The 26,985-nt window shown below is 36.6% G+C and overlaps 1 protein-coding gene across 1 annotated transcript in view; it reads right to left on the bottom strand.

The window, feature by feature from the left end:
• The window catches only part of SLC38A11 (solute carrier family 38 member 11), a 53,716-nt gene extending 28,569 nt beyond the window's left edge, over positions 1-25,147 (bottom strand). The window contains exons 1-7 of the mRNA XM_028121356.2: positions 24,991-25,147; positions 24,377-24,494; positions 22,128-22,202; positions 16,202-16,336; positions 15,247-15,312; positions 11,969-12,075; positions 9,704-9,783 (exon numbers count right to left, since the gene is read on the bottom strand). Of these exons, the coding sequence (XP_027977157.1) occupies positions 9,704-9,783; positions 11,969-12,075; positions 15,247-15,312; positions 16,202-16,336; positions 22,128-22,202; positions 24,377-24,494; positions 24,991-25,029 (620 nt within the window). The 5' untranslated portion in view covers positions 25,030-25,147. The remainder of the gene's footprint in view (positions 1-9,703; positions 9,784-11,968; positions 12,076-15,246; positions 15,313-16,201; positions 16,337-22,127; positions 22,203-24,376; positions 24,495-24,990) is intronic.
• Between the last annotated feature and the right edge of the window lie 1,838 nt (positions 25,148-26,985).

The following is a 26,985-nucleotide window of genomic DNA, read 5'->3' as shown; positions in this document are numbered from 1 at the left end:
TATGGTCAAAAAGGAAAGATAAGAGGCGCCTGGGTAGCTCAGTCATTAAGGGTCTGCCTTCGGCTCAGGTCGCGATCCCAGGGTCCCGGGATCGAGCCCTGCATCGGGCTCCCTGCTCAGCGGGAAGCCTGCTTCTCCCTCTCCCACTCCCCCTGCTTGTGTTCCCTCTCTCGCTGTGTCTCTCTCTGTCAAATAAATAAATAAATAAATAAATAAGGAAAGATACTTTTTTTTATTCTTTTTTTTTTCTTTTTGTACATGATTAGTTGGCCACGGTTGTGGACATCCTGTACTCATCTTTTCTTTGGATATATTTCTTTCTTTCTTTCTTTCTTTTTAAGTGCTCTATATTTTATTTATTTATTTTAGTATTTTTAATTTAAATTCAATTAATTAACATATAATGTATTTTTTGTTTCAGGTCTGTGATTCATCAGTCTTATATAATACCCAGTGCTCATCACAATACATACCCTCCCCAAAGTTCATCACCCAGTTACCCCATCTCCCCATTCCCCTCCCCTCCAGCAGCCCTCAGTTTGTTTCCTAAGATTAAGATTATGGTTTGTCTCCTTCTCTGGTTTCATCTTGCTTCATTTTTAAAAGGGAAGATAATTTGAGAGAGAGAAATCTTCATCTACTATATAAGAAAAGAGTGAGAATCCGGAAGTAACAGTTACAAGCATATTATGCAGAAGATGTAAATGTCAAAAGACACAGCTGAAATAGAAAAGGATTTGGTATGAGGAGTCTCTATTTCATTAAAAGCCGTTTGTAATATTTGAGTTTATAAAAAAATGCAAATGTGTTCTTTTGGGAAAAAAATAAATCTAGATAAAGCAATCCCAGGAAGAAGCAGGATCCTATAAAATGTCTTACAAAATTTCAAATAGATCACAGCAACATAACGAAGGTTTACTATAAGGTTTAAATCATTTAAGGCAAAATGCTTCAAGTGTTTTAATGTATTTTACTCTTAACAAAAATAGAGACTGGCTTATAGAGCTTTGCAGCCTTGTATGGTAAATTACTTTCAAAAGAATGACTGCTTCCCTTACTCTAAAAAATCCAGTCAGATGCTTAGTTATATTCTTTTCAGAAACCTTTTGTGGGTGTGGAGGTGGATGGGAGTGGGGAGGTTTAGGGGAGATAAATTCACTTTGCAAAATTATTTCAGTTTGGATTCAGACATTTCATCCTATTTTGAAAGGCAAACTCCACCTTATCTCCACAACAGCTGAGTAGTAATAAGGCAAAGCAGCAGAAAGCAGGTCCTATCAAACAGATCTCCAGTCTTCACACACTTATGAAAACAAGCTTCAAGGGGCTTCCTTCTGATCCCCAGAACATCAGATCTCTGATCAGGAGGATCAAACACCCACCTCTCTGTGGTACCTGCCCAAACTCTTTTGGGTTACACATAGGCACCTCCTGGATCATATAATCTCAGCAGAGCCTGAGTCTTTGCTAAGAGAGACTTACATATTAACCTCTTCAACCAGACACATTTGAGAGTTAAGTGGTCTGGCTGGCACACAAAAGCTCCCCATTTCCTGTCACACCACAAGCTATTAATGACATCGGTAGGTCTGCCCATTTCCCCAGCTTGGGCATCAGCTGACCACTCTCTGCCACCTCTTTGCTCCCAGCTCGCCTTTCTTCTGATTCACTTCTATAAACAATTGTGGTTTATGTGAACATAGAAAGCTGTTCGGGAAAGTTCTTGGGAATCACTCGAAATGTCAAAGCTGATTCTTTTTTTAAAAACAAATTTTACATAAAGCTAATCTGGAATTAAAATTTACATAAAACATTATGCTGATTTTTTTTGCCAAAATACAGTTTTTTTTTATATGAATCATATAAAAAGTTTGCACAACTTGGCACTATAAACATGGCAAATACTTCCTGTTTTCCTTTTGGGACACCAACAACTTTTGATTCTTATAGTTATCTACTTTTTCCTTTTTTCCCACTATTGTCTCCAATTCCTCTGTGAACTCTTTAAAAGTTGGTATTCACTGTTTCTGTGAGTTGGGATCGAAAGGGCAGAGAATGGGTGAGGGGGCACACTTCACTTTTTAATGGAATGAAAACTTGTTAGAATTATGAGTGTTGTTTTTGTTCTCTACTATGTTTATCACAAAATGTTATTAAATTAAAACACAATATGGGGCGCCTGGGTGGCTCAGTCGGTTGGACGTCTGCCTTCGGCTCAGGTCATGATCCCAGGGTCCTGGGATCGAGCCCCGCATCGGGCTCCCTGCTCAGCGGGGAGCCTGCTTCTCCCTCTCTCTCTGCCTGCCGCTCTGCCTACTTGTGTTCTCTCTCTCTGTCAAATAAATAAATAAAATCTTAAAAAAAATTAAAATACAATGTGAATTTCATATATCAGTTCCAGATCATTATTTTTCAGTGGGTTCTCCTTGCGTTACACCATTCTTCTCCTTATGCATTGTTCCTATACAATCTTCCAGACTCTTCTTAAACTCGACTCGCATTTCCAAAACACTGAATGACTTCTTTGTTTTCTTCCCCATTCCAAGAGTTACTCAAAATCAAGATATTAAAATATTAAACATTTACCATGATTTTCCCAGACCTGCTTCCTCTCCTAGTTAACAACTTAAAAGAAGCTAGGGTCCTTCTTCTATGTTTCTATAGCACCATGCTCATAATTCTATTAAACAGTTTACTGAGGTTATCTTCTATGTGTTTATCCACTTTACCTCACCTACAATGAGTTATAAGAGACCCGCAGAAAGGGACTGTGCTATATTGGTCTTCACAGCCCCAGATCCTAAAAAAGGTGACTGACCCAGTAAGCAAATGCTAATTGACCGAACAGACTCTCCCATTTTCTCCTTTTGATGGTGAGTTCTGAACCATCTAACAGTCTGGTTGTCCAAGCTGGACACCTTGGCATCACCTTCCTCTTCTTCGCCTTCTTCATTTCTAACAGCCTTGTGCTTATACTGTTCAGTTGTCTTTTGCCTGGATGCTTGCTATAGATAGCTTCCTTTCAAGTCTTTGCACTTCCAATCTAACCTCACCTCTGCTGTAGGATGAGTCCATTGATATGGAGACTTGCTCCAGTTGCTCTCCTGCGGCAAAACCAATGCACCATGGGCTAAAGAACAAATTCAAAGTCTTTAGTGCTACACATAAAGCTTTCCTTCCTGTTGGTCTCTGCCAACCTGTTTATGATCATTTCTTTGTCTTGCCAAACCTTCAGCTCAGAATCAACAAAGTCTAGTTACTTCTTAAACACAGAAGCTACAGAAGTGGTGGTGACAGGAGAATGGGGGTCAGTGGATTAGGAAATTACCATCCCCATTAGTTTTTCAAATGAGGTAACATGGAGACATGACTGTCGTTAAAACTGTAATAAAATATATATTTGAGGAGTAATATAAGCAAAATAGAGTTTTTGAGAAAATTCTGAAGGGCAGCACTTTATTTTCATTTGATAGTTCCTGAACCAATGGCAGTATCCCTCCTCTCTAGGTCCCTCCCAGTGTTAGAACCTTGAACTGCTTCTGCTATTATACACATCACATGTCCGGGCCTCACACACTTCTGCCAACAATAGCTTCCAACCTCTCTCCACTTTCCTTTTTGATCCAACTAACACTAGTACATTTTTTCAAGCAGCAGATCACATATTCTCTTATCTTAAAATATTATTACCTGACTGCCCAGGTTGTGCTAAGGGGCCTTTCTCTGTTTCCAAGGCACTTTCCCATAATTCTATGAATTATTATATTAAAATTATCTTTCAAATGTCTATTCTTCCCATCCATAAACTATAGATATCGAAGGTCAGGGACTGTGCTTTCTTCATCCTCATAGCCCGAATACCTAGAGAAGTGACTGGCATCAGCTGGATATTGCATAAATGCTTGTTGACTATTTTTGCTCTTTGATTGTGAATCTATACCACAGACCAGTCTGGCTTCTCGCTGGAAATAACAGACAGGTGGCAAACCTCACTATGGCAGCCATTTATAAAAATAATTGATGATGAGTGGAATAGGTTCTTAACACGGAGTAGCCTAGACTCTTCCTCCAGCTCCACTAGCATAGTGACTGGACTAATCTTCTCTGAGAACATATTGTCTTGCAGCTGTTTTTTCCTGTTTGCATGTAGACTTAAGTCAAACTATGATTCTATTTGTTGCTTCATGTAGGCAATCTGTCTAGTTAAATGTACCACTAATTCTAACAGTGTTGCAGAACTTGGAGTCAAATGGTATTTTAGCAAATGAGTTAGCTAATTTTGCTAGCATGGAAGTAGGTTTAGGAAAATTTTCTTTGACAGGGAATGCTTTTGAAATTTTTATCATCCCAGGATAATTTTTATTGTCTCATTACTTCAAAATTATGGTTAGTTAATTTCCAAGTTGAATCAACCAAAAGCAGAAGGCCCAAGGGACCACTGGTTTATTCAAGTGATCATATGACAATTTTTTGCTGCAATTCTAATTCTGTGTTAGGCACTGTGCTGAATAATGGGTATAAGATGCAGAAAAAGCAAATGTGATCCTTGTTCTCATGGAGCTTACAATTGTCTGAAAGGCCTAAAATACACAAGAAAACACATAAAATACAAATAAAGATAATTTAACATATAGTGTGATTATTTTATTCCTTTGCGTAGATCCCTTCTCACTTCCTATGGTGAAACTTGCAAATATAACCAACTAAAATATTCAGCTTCTGAACATACCTTTGTCTACCATACTCTCAAATAAAAATCTCATCTCTGAAAAAACAGAGCCTACTGGGCATGAACATTCAAATGCCCTTCACTGGTCTTCAGAATGTAATCATATTTTACTCTCTATATTTGATCTTATTGTGCCAAGAGGAAGAAGAAGCATCCCAGTTCCTCTTTAAGGATTGCTCTATATTATAAATTCCAACTTTTCAAGATCTCCTGGGGGACTTGGGTTCCATCTTTTTGCTTGACCTATAACATGCTCAATATCTCCCATGGTAAAAAAAAAAAAGTATTTATTGGAGATCTTACTGTCTCAAGCCACTATTTTGTCATGTTATTTTCATTCCTTGATGCTCTTAAAAAACAAAAGGAGGTGGTTATTTGCTAAATTCACTTCCCTATCATTCAGTTGCATCTTAATTCTCTCTAACCTGGTGTCCATCCATATCATTTGATTGATACTCCTAAAGGTTACCAGTAACCTCCTGTCAGCTGAAGTGGACATCTATAGCTTGTACTATGCAGGTGGCTACTCCCTCTTCTGGCATCATTGCCTTGACTTTGTTTGGGATCGCCTTTTCCTCTACTCTCTGTCCATGCGATTTAGTGAGTGGGGCTGACCATATCCTTAGCATCAAGAGTAGGCGTGTAACATAAACACACGCAAGTCAACAGAGGCCATGATGTTAGGGTTTGGGATCATAATGGGTCCTCATTGGAGCTAATCAGTCCAAGTAAGGTTGGAGGTAATCTAAAAGAGAAAGCTCATTCTCTTTTTATAGATTTGGACCTGAATGGATGGATGTAGGCTGGTTCTGCTACTGTCATCTCATCACAACGAGGGGAGAGCCTTTCAGAAACTAGAGCCAAAACAGGAAGCAAAGCCAAGAAGTGAAAAAAGAGAAACCATGTCTGATTTCATTGATTAAACTCCTAAACCCAACCAAATCTAATGACAGGAATGCCCATGAACTTTAAAGTTATGTGAGATAATAAATTTTCTTTTGCTTTAAGCAGTTAGGGTTCTATGGTTGCTGTGTTTTGTAACAAAAAAGGCAATAATTTAATCATTAAAAAGTCAATGGCTAGTGTTTGACAGAACTAATCAGTCCCTTTTTCAAATATGCACTATTCCTCTGTCTTTACCTGTTTTTTCCTGATCCTTTCTTTAATCCCCTCTAGATCCTCTTTATGTATAGCATCAAACTATAGAATTTCAGGGCTAGAATAGATAAGGGGTAAAGAAACTAATATGTCTTGAGATCCTTGGAGATGGCACATTTTCTGTTCATAAATGCCTGCTGAAAGTATGGACACACTTTTTGGAATTATGTTTGGAATACCGCATTAAGGATTAAAATGCTGTAAGAGAGATGTTAGAAGAAGAGAAAATAATTGTAAATTTGGATTGCATGCTATCATTTCCATTCTGAATGTAAAGAATGGAATATTAATGAGGCACAGAATGAAGGTTTTCACAGTGATAATGCCCCTAATTGTAGTTTGAAAAAAAAGGAAGAACTGTCATTGCATTTTGATACTAGCACACTTTTTAGAAAGCTTGGCCACCTCAGTTTTTAAGAAAGCAAAAGGTTAGAAAATACAATAAAAATGAACATTATTTCCAAAGAGAACGGAAAGTCTTTGGACTATAAGATATTTGAAATCATATCAAAAAAGCAGAATTTACAGCCTTATGAGTTATGAGAAAAGGAAATTGAATTGTGTGTTTTATTTTTAAAACACAACTACTAAAAAGATGTTTCCATAGTAACAAGGTCAACACCAGTAGCCATTACAGACCTTCCTCTTTTCTGAGAGCAGGTTTAAAGATCTTTTCCAAATACCATTTTAAAAGCCCTTTGAAAAAGTACAGCTTTTCTGATTATTCCTCTGAACCAAAAATGAGGAAAAACACACATGGAGTATTGAATTTCTCATGTTTTATGGATTATAAGCATTCGTGGCTGTCATATTTCAGAAAGAAGCCTGCCTGACTAGCTATTATGCCAAGCCTTGAACATGGGCTTTGATTAGCCTGATTGTAAATCTGGACAAACAGAAGTTGTTTGCCATAGTATTCAAACAGAAATAAAAGGCGGCCCAGCATTAAAAAAAAAAAAAACCAAACCCCCCCCAAAAAACCACACTTCTTTAACATCTAAATATTGAAAGAGTTAAGTAAATAATCCCTGTTATTAGAAAAATTTCAAAGGCTCAGATTAAGTCTGATATCACCGCTTGAGGAAGGTTAGAAAGATACAGACCACACTTTGTTTACAACAGAAATTAATAGCTCTTTGGCCATAAAATCAATTCATTTAGCACCACCAGGAAGTGGCCTCTCCTTTCTCTTTCCTTTGTATCAAGATACACTTGCCTATATGACAGTCATTTGTGCAACCTTAGCTTCCCCACTAAATGGTGAGCCCCTTGAGAGCAGAGATATTTTCTCCTTGTATTCACAATAGTATCTCACACACAGGTTGTATAAAAAAAGGTACCAAAACAATAAGTGGGGAATGAATCATGAAAAATAATGGCACAAGGGTGCTTAAAATAACACAAAATCTATGGTCTATTTTTAGAAATGATATGTCAGTTCAAATGTATACTCATGATTTTAATCTCTTGAAACCTAGAGGTTCTAGGTGCTTGCTCGAAAACTCACAGCTGTTCAATAATGAATTGGTTCCTAGACCAAATCCCTCAGAATCTCTCGAAGTGGGCCCTGGCATCAGTATTTTTTAAAGCTACTCAGGCAATTCTAATATGATGCTAAAGTTGAAAATCATTGTTTTAAACTAACCCCTTGGGGCTCAGTTAATTATTATTTATCTCCAACTTTTAGCTACTTGGGTTTTTTCCCTCAATATTGCCTCATAGTACTATATTTGCCAAATCGATAAGACCTTTTATTATAACCTAATAATTTATTGTCTAGAATCACTTTTCATAATAAAAGCTCCAATAAAAAAAGTTCTGTCCTGGGGCGCCTCGGTGGCTCAGTTGGTTAAGCGTCTGCCTTCGGTTTAGGTCATGATCCCAGGGTCCTGGGATTGAGCCCCGCATCGGGCTCCCTGCTCCGCGGGGAGCCTGCTTCTCTCTCTCCCGCTCTGCCTGCCTGTGTTCCCTCTCTCGCTGTCTCTCTCTGTCAAATAAATACATAAAATCTTTAAAAAAAAAATTCTGCCTTTATTTATTGTATTTTGGTTTTGTATTCTGTATTTTGTATTTAATGTATTCTGTTCAATGTATTTATTGGCTTCTTGTTGTATAAATTCAGCTTTTGAAAATCAGAGATGAATACAGTACCAATACAGTAGATACTAAATAAATGTCAGTAGAATTTAACATATGCTTTTGTGCTTTTATGCTTACCTTTCCTGGGCCGGGAATGCCTTTTACGCTTTTCTCTATCTGAAACAATTCAGATTCATCTTTCAAAACACCCAGATCGTATTTTTTTTCCCATTAAGCACTCTCTTCTTTGGCACTGCTATTGCTCTAATCCTTCTATTTTGCACTTCTACTGCACTGCTGTTTCTTTTTCTTCTTTTTTGTTTTTAAAATGTTCACTACTTGATTGTGAACAACTTGCAACAGGTGCTGACTTTTGCCTCTCTGCTCTTTTTCTCTCAGGGTGCAGCAAAATAGCTAGAAACAACAGGCATTCAGTAAGCGTTCACTAAATGAGAGACTAAATGGCCACAGTGAAGAGAACTGGATGCGTTTTTAAAACTTGCCAAAGATTGAATTGTGTCCCCTCCAAAAATTCGTATATTGAAGCCAGAGCCCCTTTGTGATGGTATCTGGAGGTGGAGACTTTGGGAGATAATTAGGTTTACAGGAGGTCTTGAGGACAGGGCATGCTTGATGGGATTAGTGTCCGTATAAGTAGAGATACCAGAGAGCTTGCTCTTTCTCTCGATGTCTGCCCTGTGAAGACACAGCAGCAAGGGAACTTTCTACAACTAGGAAGAGACCTCTCACCAAAACCTGACTGCTGGCAGCCTCCAGAACTATGAGAAAATAAATTTCTGTTGTTTAAGACCTCTATATGTATTTTGTTCTGGCAGCCTGAGCTAATACAACCATGAACTGGGATTCAGTTATTTGAAAACATTAATATAAACATGATAGATATTTATGCTTTTCTCTTTTATTTCAATCCTTTTAAAAAAAAGTGTTTTTTTCAAAGTAAAGGTTGTATTAAATGCAATTAGACTAGATGTTTCATAATTCCTTCAAAATAAGTTTGAGGCATAATTTTTGGAACTTTCCTGGTAGACTAAGAAGCCAGACAAGCATATGAAGTTGAAAATGATGTGATCTTGCAGGACAGTTAATCAATAGGAAAAAGAAGTTACCTTGGGAACCACATTATCACAGATAGTTACTCAACAGGTTTCCTTTTCTTTCCCCCCTCACAGGTAACATTCACAAACTATCACCATCAGTTCACAAATGACAAACATTTTAACACAAAATAATCAAAGAATATAATCTTAGTAGAGAATAAACGGTGGTTTGCAAAGTGATTACATTTCCTCTAATGGAGAAAACTTCCATTATATTCTTTATTCTTCTCATTTCAGCCTATATTGGTGAAACTTTGTTAAGAACAAATCCATCTCTGGGATAGATACAAAAATTTCTGCCATTTACCATTTTCCCTCCCGAGTGCCCTACTTCATTCCTATTTCTCACTATTCGAGATCTCTTCCTTATTCTAATTCTTAGGACCAGTCATTAACATGCAAAGTAAACTCAGTTTAATCTCATCAGCCATGGAGGGGCCAAGTGAAAAATGCCTGTCCGCTTAGATGTAATTATCTTCTCTCATTTTGTCAAATACTTAAGATAAATGGTGCTTCTGGTACCATGATTACTTTATACTTCAGCATTTGCAATATGTCATATAAATATCTATGTGAAGGCTATAAATTAAAGACTAACCAATATAGCAACAAAACTTACATGTATGGACCCAATGAGACTACCCTGGTCATTACAATTCCAAGAATCAGAGCTGTTAAAACTGTCGAAAGAAAAGAGATCTGCAAAAGAAAATGTAAAGATATGGTCAGTTTGGAAGAGAGATTATTGAATTGAAAATATTAGGTGTTTCTCTTTTTACTTGAGTAAACATATATACAGCTTTTGTTTATATAATCCTGCAGTAGTTTTTTTCTTACAGACTACTGTTGATAATCTCAGACATGTAACTTTTTATCAGTCCACAGTATTATTTTTTTTCCCCAAATAGGGAGGCAGGTATATATAACTAATCTTGCGACATAGCTTTAAAGGTTTTTAGTGGCTTACTGAATAGAATACAAAATTGGTGATTTTAGGTTATAAAAGTCAAAGGGAAGTTTTTTTCTTTCTTCTTCAGGTCCTATTTTGGTGATGACTTGTGCTTTTTTCTATCTATAACTGCTTCTTCTGCTTCTGTCTTTACCTTACCCTCTACCTATCAAGACAAGGCCCCCCCACACACACACTCACTCACACACATTTTTGGGGTGCCTCTCCTTTTTTCTTTCTGTTCTCTAGCTCTGTTAGTCTATTTTTCCTGTTTGATTTTGCCCTTTGGTCTGTGTTTCTAAAGTCTTTGCTTTTTCCTTTCTATTCTGTCACTATTTCAACTGGTTAAAATATAAACTGGTCTGTGTGTATAGAGTGTTCTGTGCACTCATTATTAGATCTGTTTCTGCCCTTAATTTTTTTTTAATGGATAAGCACATTTTAGATTTCTTTCTCTAATATGAAAAAACATAATGTAAAATAGTTTCTGTTTCTTTGGATATCATTAACCTTGTTTCCTGGGTTGTTAGTTTTTAACTAGAAAGAAGGGTCTGTTATGAGTCCTCTACTGAGGAAGAGATTTTAAGTAACATTCCCAAGGTCACACAGCTAGAATGTGGCAGAAGGAGAATTCAAATGCAAGCACCCTGACTCCAGATCAGGGCTCCTAGCTACTCTGGGTTTGCTCACCGGGAGATTTACTTAATATTCCAATATGACACTTTTAAGAGACACTTAGGGGAAGATGTTCAGGTATTAATAATATGATAGAATATTAGCTTTCTTTTCATGAATGCCTGGCCTTCTGCTCTCTGAAGATAACATTTATGTCTACAACATGGGAAATGGGAAATTGTTCAGCATTTCAGATAATTCACAAAAAAGCCGCTTTAATGGACTCTTATTTATTTCTGGAAGTCTGTTAGGGAACAAAGGTAGAGTGGTCAGAATATCTGGAATATCATCTCCACTCTCAGCTTTACCTGGAAGGACTGTGGGCAATAGGATCCATAATAGGATCCCATAACACACCCAAGTCTGTTAGGGAACAAAGGTAGAGTGGTCAGAATATTTGGAATACCATCTCCACTCTCAGCTTTACCTGGAAGGACTGTGGGTAATAGGATCCATAATAAGATCCTTAAGGAAGGATCCATAACTGAATACACATGAAACGTCACAGTGAAAAGTAAAATTCACTCAACTGTTGGACTTTTCAAATTAGAACATAAAAATATATAAATAGCTCTTTTTAAAAACTTTTTAAAAAAATTCATCAGAATGTTTGGCATAATGTAAATTTAATGCCAATAATATTTTGCATAAAATACAAACACTCCAACACTCGTTAAGAGTAAGGAAGTAAAAATACAGGTAGATAAAGGCTAACCTATGCAGATGAGCCCATATGGTGAGTTGAATAATTATTTGGTTGGTTTCATTAGAAATGCATCATCATTTCTCTTTAGCAATAAGAATCATATACACTGGTCAAATTCTCATGAATTAATGACACATTGATATTTAAAGTCACTGGATGAAACACACTGTAGTTTACAAAAAAATTTTGAGCCAGTGAAGTGATTCATCCTTACTTCTTAAATTTAGTCTAAATTTAAATTATTTAAACTACTATCTGTAAAAAATGATAGAACATTTTTTTCAGTGAATTAGACCTGGTGTAAGTATAGTTCTTTTTATTTTCTAAATTGGAAGTATGGTGTCTGACATCAGCGTATCTACCTTAGAAAGAAAGGTAAGAAAGAAACTAAGATAAATACTGTAATTAAGAACTTGGTTACACATGTAATATATGGTGATTAACATAACAATAAAAAAATTAAAAAAAAAAAAAGAACTTGGTTACACAGACAGTCATTTGACAAAATTAGTGCAGGTAACAAAGTGCATTTCTGAGCCTTAGATGTAAGTTACCTTTCCAAGCTTCGCTATATCTCGATACAAGGACAAAGGCAGAGTAAAGGCAGCTGTGGAGAGCATAATGATGAAGTGGCGACCAATAAGCAAGTTTTCAGGGTCAACTAAAACACAACAAATATTATAAAGTCTTTATAGGTATGAGTTAACACACCAGCGATACAAGTAAGCAGTCAAATATTTAAGTGCAAAAATGACTTAAATAACTTTAAATGTTATCAAAATGACAAAGATTTTAAGTAAATAAATCCCATAAAACCATGTAAAAATAGAAATAACTCACAAAAATGTAAATACAAAAAACTTAAGGATGAACCCATAGTTCAAATAATCTTATAATATTTTGCATTCAAATTATTTAATAGCCTCCTAATCAATTTTCCTGCTTCTACCCTTCCTTTATCCCCCTTAGAATATACTTGTAATCTGGAAGGTACAGAGATCCTTCCCCAAGGCTAAAAACACAACGTCACTCTTTGTCCAAAACCCCCTAAATGGCAAATCCCTTCTCTAGGAAGTAAGCTACATGAGGAGAGGGCATGTTCTGAGGCTTTTTTTCTTCTTTTTTAATTTCTGTAACCTAGAGAGACTTAAACAGTAGAGCTTGGAATTTCAAGACTCAAGCTTTAGATAAAAATATTCTATTTCTATACTTTTGTTGAGAAAGAAGTGGTTTCCCTGAAGAAAAGGAGACAGAAGCAATATAGGGACGCCATCGGGAAGCACTGCTGAAACTGGTATATGCTGCAGAGTCTTCGCTATCACAATGAGTACATAATTGTGTGTGTGTTGGGGGGCGGGTTGTGTGTGCAAGTGTGCCTATCATTAAATACAAACAAAAGTTGTAAACATAAAATAAGACATACTTCCAAGGATTTATATATTTTTAAGGCTGTGCTAATCACAGCGTTAACTTCGGGAGCTATATATCTATTCCAAGGAAGATACCACTGCTTACATTTTTTAGCTCATATTGAATTCCTTCAGAGATCATATCATTATGTTTTTGAAATGTCCCCAGTGGCACCAAGTCTTTGTTCATTAATTTCTGCAAAGTCTAAAGTCTCTAGAATAAGCAAGTGAGTGTGGTTTAAAAAAAAAAAGATAAAAGAAAAAGAAAGCTATTACTGGGAAAAGTAAGTGAGACTAATTTTCTTGTATGGTTAATAAACTCACAGGGAAGTTCCCAGATACAATTTCAAGGTGGTATAAATGTGACATGCTTATGTATACACTGTAATAAAATAATCATGAATATTTGCTTAACTCAGATATAACTAAACAATCATCACAAAGTTGTGAATCAAAACGCTAAAACAGGAAGTTCAAGTTCCCAAAAACTTGAACTCAACTATTTACATATTTCTGGTGAGCATAATTTGAATTAAATTATTTGTATATTTGTTTCTGTTTACCCTTTCAAATCATTTGCTTTACCAATGTGTTTGGTAGAAAATATAGATTTCCTTCACTGGGAAAATTCTAAGTCCTAGAAAAACACTGAAATAAAATGCTATGAATAGCAGAGAGGAGCCTACTAACAAAGGGTCTCTATTACCATAAGGGACATTTTTAAATAAGGATCTAATGATGAGATCTATTATTTATCCTGATCTTCTAACAAAAAAATACACCTTAATAAGTATTTTAAATGAAAATAAAGTTATAAAAAGATTTTTCTAAATTAATATATGCTCCTTTGAAAAACCAAAACAACAAAGGAAACAGAAAAAAATCTCATGACTCCTGCAATTAAAAGATAATCACAGTTTACATGTGAATATATTTTTTCTTGTTTTTTCTTAGTTGTTTATGAAAATAGAAAATTTACATGATTAGGTCATGTTTTATATATGACATTATATTCTTTGCATTTTTCCTTAGTATTCTATCCACTCACGTGATCTCAGTTTATGAAAACATGGTTTGTATTTGGGGGCTAGAACGGAAGCTGCTGCTAAGAGCTAACAGTGTTGGGAGAGCCTACTATATGCCAAGCACTGTCTGTATTACCTCTGCTGTTTCCCACAATAATTCTATGAAGCAGGTTATACTCCACAATTTAAAGATGAAGAAACTAAAACTCAGAGAGGGCATTAACCTTCTCAAGATCACATAGAGCAAGCAGTGGGTCTGTGATTTGATGGTCAAGTCTCCCTGATTTCCTTTTCCACTAAACTCTGTGAAAGGAATAGGTGCAATTTCTAGTTTTAGGTTTTGTTTCATTTTGGTTTGTATGTCTCTAGAAGGAGTGATTCAGCACTAAGAGGAAAGGTGTTTTTGCATCACTTTCAACTATGATAACAACTATCGAGTAGGTCACTATGAAATGAGGATTGTGTGGCTTGGGTGAGAAGCTCTTCAAAAAAAAAGACTCATGATGTCTGAGTTATTCAAATTGCCGTGATATGGTGAAAGGCTGAATAGGGCATGGGGTTGTGGCACATGTTGAAAAGGTCTGCCTGAAGTGTTCATAATGGTTTTTCAGAATCATGCCAAATGAAACAACCCAAATGTCCCTCCACTGGGAGATAGATAAACTGTTGTACATTCTTATGATGGAATACTCCTCAGCAGCTAAAAAAAAAAAAAAAGAGCAAACTACTGATACAACCCAAAACTTGGATGAATCTCAAATGCACTATACTAAAGGAAGGATGCCAGACTTGAAAGGCTCCATGCTATATGATGCCATTTATTTGTCATTCTGGGAAAAGCAAAACTAGGGAGAGAAATCAGATCAGTGGTTGCCAGGAGCTGTAGATTAGGGAGGGTTTGACTACACAGGGAAATAAGGAAAATTTTGGAGGGTGGGTGATGGAATTGTTCTGTATTTTGATTGTAGTTGTGGATATATGACTATATATGCATTTGTCTAACTATATGTTACAGAACAGTAAAAAGGGCTAATTTTACTATATTAAATTATATCATAATACAAATAATGGAGGAAAAAGTCAGCTTGCTTATTTTAGAAATGGCATTGTAAAAAGAAGACGTGAAAAATGTTACTACATAGAGTTGGTGATATGTAAAATTAAATATTTAAAATACAAAGTATTTTAAGTATATGAATAGTCATGATATCCTCTAAACAGCTAAGGAAGAACTAAACTATATATAAAAGTAGATTAATGCTTTAGGATCAGAATGGATCATGGATATTGCCAGATACTTGAAGTCATCCAACTCTTCCACTTGCAAATATTTTGCTTGTAAATTAGTATGAACAGCATTAACTATGAATAATACATAAAATATATACATTGACTCACCTCCTGGGATTCTTTGGAAAACTTTGCTCAAAGTATCTCCAGTTATTATGTTATAACTTATCATAGCTAAAAACATAATTAAAACAATACAGTTACCAAGAAGCCATCACATATTTCATCTTGAATATTTTGATTTTTTTTTTTTTGCTAAATACACTTTATTTTTCCCCCAAGTTTTTATTTAAATTCCAGTTAGTTAACATACAGCGTAATATTAGTTTCAGGTGTAGAATTTAGTGATTCATCACTTACATACAACACCTGGTGCCCATCACAAGTGCCCTCCTTAATACCCGTTAACTATTTTGAAAGTAATCCATTATTCCCAAATATTGGCATAATCCTAATTCTTTCAAATATATGTTGTGACTACAAATATGTATAATTCAAAAAATAACTAGACAACAAATATATGGGAGAATATCAATTTATATTACAAAAACATTTTCACTTCACGAATTGATTCTTTCCAGAACAACTTTAAATAATAGTGAGTTTCCGTAGTCATTTAAAATGTGATTTGTTTTGTTACAAAAGTTCAGTTTCCACATATGTTTTCAGGAATACATGCATTGCTCAAAGTGAGGAACAATAATAGAAAATTGTGAAGGCTCCCAAATATCCCCTAATTTTAAAAAGGAGTTAATGGTTTGACCAATAGATTCTGTATTACTGATTTAAAAAATGATGTCAATTTAGTCATTGGTGAATGTTAACAATTTACCTAAGAAGTGCTAGAGGACATGTTCACCATTATGGTACAGATTTTAAATTACATGTTGGCCTTGTACGTGGCTTCCATAAACCCTTAGGTTTTCAAAAAAACATATTTCAGCCGCGGAAGAAATCTATTATTTTACCTATTCACTTTTAATCTCCTATTAAAACTACCTTCTTCAGAAATAGTTGTATGTTTATGAAAGAGTTACGCTTTTCATTTTCACATTCAACTTACCTATAAAAGGATAAAAAAATTGAAGAACAGAGAGGAGGAGATACCCCGGAAAGCCAAAGGTTTTATTGACCAAAGACTGGTAAGTGTCTGTTCCAGAGAGGGCCCCTCCTTTTATCAATAAAACAAGGGAAAAGTCTGTGGCAAAAACAGCCATTAAACAAATGTCAGATTACATTTAATACAAAAGCTTTTTGTATTTTGACTTAAAGAAAGAGAAACTTTAACGAGTTTAATTTAATGCTATAGTCAATTGGCTTGGCAAGGCTTACTTTCTGTTCATAAAACATTACCTTTCATGAAACAGTACTGTTTCCAGTTATATATTTTTCAGTTGAGATGCAAATACACTTAACATTTCTGTGCAATGAACTGGACAGAAGAGGGTACACAGACTAGAGTCAAAGCATCAGGTTTTACTTTCCTAACTTAACTAGTGTAACGACTATTAACAGGATGAGGCTCAACTGTCCAAGCAGCAGAATGTAGGTAATCAAATATTTCATAGATGTTCAATGTGTGAAAACCGAGAATGAAAAATGATGTAAGCATTCAGAAAAAAAATAGATTGAGGAGAATCAGATCATTTGTTTTATAGCAAAGTACAACTAGTAACTTTATTTTATAGTTATGGTTACGAGCGAACTCCAAGAATTTTTTTAAATTTACATTTTAAAGATTTAAGCTCTCATTTTAGAGTTGGAATTGAAGATGCAAATATACAGAAATTATGTAATTAAAAGTTAATCTCCCCTTTTTTTTCATTTAACTCAATGTTTTTTGAGCACTTAATGAACGACACTTGAGTTGTACTGGGTACACAGCTGTGTGATTCTTGTTTTTTCTCTTCTCTTGCTCATGCTTCCATCACAGTTGATTTTTTTTATCCTTTAAATAATTTGGAAATGCATTAAAATACAAAGAAGAAAATAGAAATCATTGCATTGTGCTTTCTACCTTGATTCCTTCCCACATCACTGAATCTTCTTTTAACAAATTCATCAGTGAGCTCCAATTTGATAAATCCAATGGACACCTCCTAAATCTTAATCTAATCTGCTATTTCATGGCAGTTTTTTTTTTTTTCTGTTCACTATTCTCCTCTTCTTCAATCACCTTCCCTTGGCCTTTGTGACATCACTTTCTTTTGGATTTCCTCCTACCTTTTTGACCAATCATATACAGTTTTTCACCAATTTCTTTTACTCTGTTTAAAATCTGGATTCTTGGACTTTTTTCTCACTCTTCAAAATGTCCTACTGTGGTCTTATTCATCCCTACAGCTTTAATTTTCACACAGATGTTATTAACCCTTCTAAAATTCGATCTTCAACCTAGACTCCTCCAAAACTCCAAATTTCTATATCTAGCTGTCTAATAAACATTTTATCTTGGAGATCTCATAGACATTTTGATTTTAAATGTCCAAATTCTGATTTATATATTTGTTCTGGAACCCGCTTATCCATCTATATTTCTCCAAACTGTGAACAGTACCAACAGAAATTTGAGCATCACCCTAGACTTCTCATTACCCATCACCTCCTACATTCTTTTGGTCACCAAATCCATTAACTCTTGCATCATAAATTATTCAATGGTGTCCCCTCACTTCTAATCTCTAATCTACTTTATTTTAGGGTTTTATCATTTCTCACCTGGATTACTACGAAAACTCCTAATAGTTCTCTCATCTACAAATCTGGCCCCTCTTCAAAACACTTTTAACATTCCCTACCCTACCAAGATTTTCTTGACATCCCTCCTGTACCAGATGGATCTGACCACAGCATAAATCTGATCTTGTCTTCTGCTTAAAATCCTCCCGGGGAATCCTCTAATACTTTTGGATAAAAAAAATCCTTTTCATAAGGCAGAAAAAATGATTTATTAGTTATGTGATCCTGGGTGAAAGACTTGACTTTCTTGAGTCTCATCTGTAATGTAAGACAATACACCAAACCTTGATGAGTCTGTGAGGATTAATGTTTACATGTCTACCACAATGCCTGGCACAATGAATGAGAGCCTGTGCTACTTTTGTCTGTTTCCTATAGGATGCATCTGGTGGTGGAAAAAGTACTGTATCTGGAGTCTGATAATAATAACAATGAGAAGAATCGCAAAAATACTAGCAAATACTTTCACAACACTTTTTGTATGCCAAGCTTTTTCTCAAGTGCTTTATGCATATTGACTTGTTTAAGCTTCTCAACAACTCTAACTAGGTGCAATTATTACCCTCCACTCCCCCTTTAATAGATGAGACAAGCGAGACATAGAAGGTTAAGCAAATCGCTGAACTTCACAGAGCTAGAAAGGAAGAGTCGGGACTCAGATCCTGGTAGTCTGGCTCTAAAATCCATGCACTTAATCCAAGTTTCAACTCTGTTGTCAGTAACTGCTAACCTTGGGCAAGTCATTTTAACCTCTTAAAGTCTCAATTTCTTTCTCCATAAAATGGAACACGAATGCCTATTTCATAGAGCCAGAAGGATTAAGTACAGTGGCTGCATTACGCTCAGCATCAAGCCAGTCCTCAGGAAGTGGTAATGATTATCATTACATGGGAGCCTTCATAAATGCCTCTGCAAACCTCTAACTTCCTCCCTTTCCACTTACAAACATCAACCCTATGCTTAAGCAGATGGAATCACTCACACAGTTCCCTTTTGCATCTCTACATTTCCATCTGCTTGGAGTACCCTTCCATTTTCTTTGCTCACTCATAAACAGTCAGTGGAGATGTCTTTTTGTCACCAAAATATGCCTGCTCCTTTGAGACTGGGTTAAATGCCAATATCCCTATCATCTTGCCCATATTTTTAATATGGTGTTTTTCATAAAGTATTATAATTCTGTTTTTGTCTGCCTGACACTACATTGTGAGCTTCAACAGGCAGGAATAATGTTCTTCACTGAAATAATGGCAGAAATGTCACTAAATATTTGTTGAATAAGTCAGTATAGCAGGATTGCTAGATGTCTACATATCTGATTAAAATTTAATGTGATAAATGGCCTAATGAGCATATTTTAAAATACTCTGCAAGCACAAAGAACATAGCAATTAATTATATTGCCTTTGTTTAAAACCGGGAAAAGCTTCACAGAGGAGTAGGTCTTGGATACAGGATTTCACCAGGTAAAGAAGAAAAAGAATGTCAAGTAGGGAGACTATCCATGGGAAGACAGCATGAAAGCACATTCTACAGGGATTGGAATAGTCCAGAATGGCTAAAACATAACTTCTACACATGGTAATGTTGGTGACTATGTGAAAGAGAGGTTAGATTAATTGGAGATGATACTAAAAGTTCAGATTGTGGTTGAGCTATGAAGGAATTTGAATGCAATATTTTTTTTCTATTGTCATTATACAGTAATGGAATGTCTTGATTGGGGACATGAAAGAGACCAGACTGAGGTTTTATGAAGGTAATTCTGCAGCAATATGGAAGACTCATCAGGAAATGGTCAGATGCTAATGGCAGGAAAACTCAACAGCAACTTACTGACCAACGAAGAGAAAGAATGAGGACCTCAGTCACAGAGAGGAGGTAACCAGTTTCACAGATGTTGTGAAGTTTTGGTGAAGAACTGTATGTTTGGGATGAGAATGCTCACTTTTATAAAAGGTCAAAATACATTGCTTAAAGTTAACAATTTGCTAAGAATTTAGTCAGTAATAAATGTGTTTCTCTATTTGTAAAGTACAAGCTATAAATATATACCTTAAGAGCTTTAGGAATCTGAAATATCAATCAATACAACATTTTGATCTCACTTTAAATATATTGCATGAAAAGTTTAGATAAATCCATGAATGAGTCCAAGTCATTCAACATAAAAATTTTCTTTTAAATCAGTAATTTTTTCTTATTTCCCAACATTTCACAAACATGGAAACAGAACTTAGAAAAACTACCTGCTGAGCTGGACATACCTCATTAGAGGCCTTAAAAAGACAAAAGCATCTAGAGAAAAACCATTGTGTAATTACAGTGTCAATTTAAAGAAAAACTCAGCATTATACCCTACTTGTAGATTTTCCTCTTAAAAGCCTAATTAAGGAATAAAATGAATCATAGTCTATAAATTTTTTTGGTTCTGTGTGGTCATCCTTTATTCATTAAATTATTTAAAGATTTTGATCTTCAGCTGAACAAGAGTAACTATGACTTTGCAAAGGGCTGCTTACAAACTTTGCTGTAAGTTTATGCATAGCATTAGTTGAGAAAGTTATTCACATTATGATTTATTTGTGTATAATGTGACTTATTTCACCTCAAGTATTTAATTCTTAGGTGATATGTATTTTTTAATTTTTTTCTATCTACTGGTTTACAGTGTGCATAAATGTTTACAATGTACTTAAATAAGCCATGGTTATTATGCCTGGGCGGAAATTAATTGTTAGTGCTGACTGACTGGGAAACAGGAAATTAAAAACTACAAGGGTAATCCTTGAATGGGATTTTTTAGTGTGATGAATGTTTTCATGAATGGAGTGCAGTTTTTAAATACCAGCAACTCTGAATAAGCATAATGTTACGGGTCCCACCTTACTATGTTATGGGTCTGAAGCTACAAAGTAAGAGCTGTAGTAGCTCAAAGCAGCTTAGGTTTGGGGAGAACAGGCGGTGAGAAGAAAGGAGGGAGGAAGGCAGTCCAGTGCTTCTGCAGCTCTGACTCTGGTATCTATGGCATGCTTTACTCTCTCTTCCTCAGCCTGAGGGGAAAAAATGGCAGAGTTACAGGCTGGTCTTCAAAACCTGGGATTTTTTTGAGGGCATGGCATCTCGGTCAGGGTCTCTGGAAGCAGAGATGGGTCAGAGATTTTTGGACAAGGGACTTTGAGGGAGTGCTCTTCAAGAGAATGGGAGTGACAGGATGGAGCAGGGGAAACAGTTCAGCAGGGAGGTGGTCTCCGGTGGAGACTGGCTGCACCTTCCACAAGCACTGGTCTCTCGGGGCCAGGGGTGCAGGTGTGTGTGCGCGCAAGCGCGCACAGCTTTTGTGTTCCTATCGGTCATTCTTAGGCTGAGGGCTGTGGGGAAACGGTGGCTGGGGATCATAACCTCACAGAAAGGTGGTGCCACTGAGAGCCAGGTCAATACTGAAAAAACAAGGCTGAGGTGTTTTACGTTCCCTGGTAAAAGGGCATCTAAGTGACCACATATAGTGGCCACCATAAAAACAACCACTGCAGGGGGTATCTGTGATCACTGCCTTTTTCACAGTGACCCTAAGGTAGAGGAAGGACCCTGTGATTGTCATGAGGTGAGCTGGTGGGGTGACAGGGCAGGGATGAGAACAGCAGGAAGAGGAGGTGATTATGAGTTGTAAAGCCTGCACTCGGAGGAATGGCAAAACGTGAGTGTGAATGAACTTGTTACGTGAAAAGGGGGAAGCAGAAGAGAAGTGATACAGAAGCACCTTATTGCTGTACTTAAAGATAGGGGCAGGCAGGGAGCCTGGGCAGGCACAAGGAGAGGTGGGGAGTGGGTGGTGAACCCTGCTGGTTGAGCAGCAGGCCTTTTAGTTCTACCTGCACAAAAATAACCAGAAAGAGTTGTTTATTTGTGTACACCTGCTTAAGGTTTTTTGTGGGAAGGGAAGGCCTGATGTCTACCCTTTCAAAGCAGTCTCAGCATTAATCAGCCTTTAAAAGGACTCCCATCTACCACTCTCTGCATAAAGTGAAAAAGGCACATGAAAAGGATTTAGACTTGGTAATATATAATGCTTTTCTAATCTGTTCAAGGGATTAGCAGGAAAAGTAAATCTTCTCAGATATAAATGTCTGAATTCTTTAGGATTATTTGATGCACTTCTTAATTAGGAAATTCAATTATTGTGTGTGTGTGTGTGTGATCATCACTGCACAATTTAAGTTGCAGGAAAAAACAATTACATAGTATTTTACCTGTAATATATGAAACCCCGAATAAAAGCAATATTCCCAGAGGAAAGCCAGCTTGCTTCATTGAATAAGGCAATCCTGGAAAAATATAAAATGCCCCACCCATCACATTAATAAAACATATAGAGATACAGCAGCTTCCCCCAATTCCTATATATAACAGGCTAAGTAAGTTGACATATTTATAGGACATGGTTGTAAACAGTGCATATTACTACTCAAATTAAATGTTAGCATATTAATACTATTTCAGAATAGAATGCAAGCTAAGGACACGTCAAGAGAGCAAGTTTATGAGATGATGAAATAAGAATAAGAAAGCAGCAAATGAAAAACAGATGTCAGTTCACTTCAGGGTGAGGAGGGAATATGACCTTGAATGTATGGAAAATAATGACCTAAAGCTTTCTTTACATGCTAGCTGGGAAAGCAGAGAGGGTAATAAGAGCACAAAAGGATTATGGGATATGAAGAAAGACTGACTCCAGAATCCAAGTGGGTAACCAGGAGAGAAAAATGAGAAGGCAAAATATTTTTTATTATTTATTAATTTTTAATTTTTTTTACTATTTATGTATTTTTTTAAAAATTCATTTATTCATTTGAGAGAGAGAGAGCAAGAACAGGAGCAGGGAGTGGATCAGAGGAAGAGGGAGAAGCAGACTCCCCACTAAGCAGGATGCCCTACCCTGGGCTCGATCCCAGTACCCTGGGACAATGACCTCAGCCAAAAGCAGATGCTTAACCGACTGAGCCACCCGGGCACACCAAAAGTGTTTTTTATAAAGCTGAAGCGGTATATAAAAGTATTTCTTATGAATTTTTTTGGAAATGGTCAGTTTTAGATTATGGGCAATAAAATATTTAAGATGAAACATATTTAAAATATATCCACCCAGAATTTTTATTCTCTGGAAAATTTTCCCTTAAAATATCTGCTAAACATAATTAAGAGCTATTTTTTAATGTTGCTGACATGAATCAGCTTCAAGTGTTCACTTCAGGAATTAACTCTGGAATTCTGCCAAGTAGAGCTGTCCACACCTCCCTAGTTCATGGGGGTAGAGTTTCAAATAAATCTTTGCCCCTACTTGATTACTTTGCTTCACATACCTCTATTTTATGTGCCATTAAAAAGAACTGTCTATATATGGAAACAAGTAACATCAAGAAACACATCAGCTTGCAAAAGGTGAAAAAAGTAACTCAATTCAGATAAATGTTCAATGACTGTAACTAAAATGTCAAAATTTTACAGGAAAAAGTATTCTCAATGCATATTGCAGGATTTTGTTTTGTCCTTGCTTTTTCTTAAACTGGATGTTTTCAAATAAAAAAAAGAATAATTAGGGGTGCCTGGGTGGCTCAGGTCATGATCCAGGGGGCCTGGGGTGGAGGCCTCCATCAGGTTCCCTGCTCAGCAGGGAGCCTGCTTCTCCCACTCCCTCTACTGCTCTCCCTGCTTGTGCTCTCTCTCTCTCTCTCTCTCAAATAAATAAAATCTTAAAAAAAAAAAGAATAATCAGCACTGAAAAAGTAATTGCCTTAATTACTATAATGCAACACACTTTATTTTGTCAGAATTTTCCCCTTGGTTCAAACTGGGAAAATATGAGCTGCTCATTTCTTTCAATTCTGATTATTTGGCTCCTTTGTTAAAAAAATCTATGCATTTTCATTCAACCAATATCTACTTATTGATTGAATGATACTTAAAATTAATACATCATAATAAGTTTGTACTTAAAAATTAAAACTGGATAGATAGGTAAGGAAATACTGTATGATTTAATTTTTCACAAGATTGTTGTTTTCACATTAAACTTATGTACTTTCAATATTACCAGATATCTGGAGATTTACACTTTAGAAGGTCATAGAAAGGTGGTTTAAATAATGGTGGACCCTTCAGGAAGAGGGAAAAAGTATATTAGGCAGCATTATCAATGGACCATGTAGCCTACAAAAATAAATTCAGCATATCCCATATGCAGTTCTACCTTAGCCTACCACATATGGGGGATGCTCTCAAATGAAGAAAAAGTCTGAATCACGACCCCATCTTCAGCATAAAAGACACTGTTCTGATGCACATAGTTACATTGGAAAAAAAGGAAGGTTTTTATGGAAAAATTTACCAATTCTATTATTTAAGATTTTTTCCTTAAAAATAATCAATACAAACAACATGGTAAGAGTTTTAAATTTTGTCTTTTCACTTGAAATTTAAAACAAAACAAAACAACACTTACCTATTATACCAGATCCTATAATGGAGTTGACAACATTAAAAACAGCTGTGAACTGACGATAAGTTTTCCCTTTGTGCTTGTGTTCAGAAACGAGGGTTTCTCTGTCATCTAGATTGCTCTATTTTAATATATAAGATGGCAATTAAGTATTCACTAGGTCAAAATATTAGAGAAATGTCAGACAAATATGCAACACAGCACACCAACACGACATTAGTAGTAACAATTAGTAATGTCAGTAACTATAAGAATGATCAGTATAATACAATAAAGAGTAACAATAACAGGTAATTCAACAGAGCATCGTAAACAAATTCCATTCTAAAATGTCCCAATTACAGCTGCGCCAAGTTCAAGGACCGCTGCATGGAATCCCAGAATACAGGATCTGTTAGGGAGCCAATGATGCGATTTTGTGAGATTAAAGGGGTTATACTGAAAAGTGCCTGTCAAGAAAAAAAAAAAAAAGTCAGATGGAGGTAAAACTTTTTCTCCTGGAGAACTTTCCGCGGTGCTAAACCAAGACCCCAGGTGAAGTTAGCGGCTCTCTATTGCAGGGTGAATGAAACTGGAAAGGACCTGGCTGCAGAAGCTGCCCCACGCTCCAGCTTTACCTGCGGCGGGATGACGGGCCCCTGTGCCTGGTAGCCCATGGCTGCTACAGAGTCCTCAGTACGTGGAAGGCTCGAGCGCCTCGATAGCCCACTCAAGCCTGCCCAGCCTCCTCTGCGACCTCCTACAGCCGGAGTCCGCGCGCGGCGGGGGAGGGGAGCGAGCGGTCCCGCGGTTGCCCCTGGCCCCACCTCCTCAGCCTCCCCCCACCCCCCCCCGCCCCGCAGCGCGGAGCGCTTTCCTATGGGAGCTTGCCCAGCCAATGCACCCTCCTTCTACGGCGGGATGCTACAGGATGTTTCTGATCTGGGCAGCCCTCTCTCCCTGTACCCTCCTTTTTCACCCCACCTCCGGTTAGAGAGCACAGTGTGTTCCGCCCTACACTGCCCTGCCCAGACTGTAAAAAGAGTTACGATGCCTTCATTTTAGTCCATTCAAAAGTTAGGTGCTCTTTGGCGGGAGTCTGATGCCCAAGTAAGAACGCAGTAGCACCGCTGCGCCCATGGAGCGTGGTTTCTATTACCACCTCCCATTCCCTACACAACTTCTGTGTCAGAGATGCTAGATGAAAATATAGGACTTTTATTTTAAATGGAAAACAACCAACCAAACAAAAAACTTTTCTAGAGTTTTAGCAAAGTTGAATACTGAGCCTGCTTTGGTTAAATGTTTCCTAATGACTTCAGAAAAGCAGACTTAAAGAGTGGACAAGGAGATGGATTGATGATGGATTCAGGTAGTGAATCTTAAAAGCAGGGAGGAGGGAAGTGTAAGGGGGATGGGAAAGGGAAGGCACTTAGAATATCTGAGGTAGAAAGAATCTTCAATGATCACCTATACACCCTTCTTATATTACAGATGAAGAAACTGGCCCAGGGAATATTCAATCACAAAGAGAATACATAGAGAAAGGTTTCAAGGACAGTAAGAGTGGTAATATAACACCGTACTTATCAAATACTTACTAAAGAAGTTCTTTTAAATTATGAAACATTTAAAAATATGAAAAAAGCTAAAGAGAAGTATAAAATAAGCTCTATATCAAATTAACAAATGCCAACATTTTTAAAAAAGATTTTATTTATTTCAGAGAGAGAGACAACACGAGCTGGGTGGAGTGGGGCAGAGGGAGAGGGAGAAGCAGACTTCCCGCTGATCAGGGAGCCCCCTCCAGGCCACATCGGAACCCTGGAATCATGACCTGAGCCTAAAGCAGATGCCTAACCGTCTGAGTCACCCAGGTGCCCCCACAGATATTAACATGTAAGAAACGATTTTATTTATTTATTTATTTGAGAGAGAGAGAGAGAGAGCTTGAGCAAGGGGAGGGAGAGGGACAGAATCTTTAGCAGACTCTGTGTTGAGCAGAGAGCCCTTCCTGGGGTTGGATCCCAGGACCCCGAGATCATGACCTGATCCGAAATCAAGATCAGAAGCTCAACTGACTGAGCCGCCCAGATGCCCCAACAAATGTTAACATTTTGTCACATTTTCTTCTACCGCAAAAATAAACATTTAATATTGCAGTGGAAACCCCTTTGTCCATCCCCATTCCTTTCTCTTCACCCTGAAGTCATTTAATTCATGAAGTTGGTGTATATCTTTTCTATCCATGCTTTATATTTTAACTCATTCATTTGTAGCCATAAATAATATATGACATTGATTTGTATGTTTTCAAGGTATACAAAAGACGGTTCCATATTGTACATGTTATTTTTCCCACTAGCATTAGTGTTTGTTTACCTAATATACAGTTTTCAAGATGTATTATATAGATATAAGCAGGTAGAGTTTATTCATTTTTATCTCTCACAGTTCAGTTAGCTATCCTCCTACTGAGAGGTTGTAAACGTTCTAATCTTACACCCTCCTGGAGCATGTTAAATGACAGATTCTCTAGCAGTAGATTTGTTAGGAAATAAATCATGCCTATTCAAACTTCACAAAATATTCCCAAATTGCTGTATAAATTGGTAGTATCAATAACACTCCCA

The sequence above is a fragment of the Eumetopias jubatus genome, unplaced genomic scaffold, assembly GCF_037043125.1.
Source record: "Eumetopias jubatus isolate StellerSeaLion01/CBP00866 unplaced genomic scaffold, mEumJub1_p1.0 scaffold_3, whole genome shotgun sequence".
NCBI lineage: Eukaryota > Metazoa > Chordata > Mammalia > Carnivora > Otariidae > Eumetopias > Eumetopias jubatus.
The sequence above is the reverse complement of the archived record's forward strand: the minus strand, read 5'-3'. Positions and strand labels throughout refer to the sequence as shown.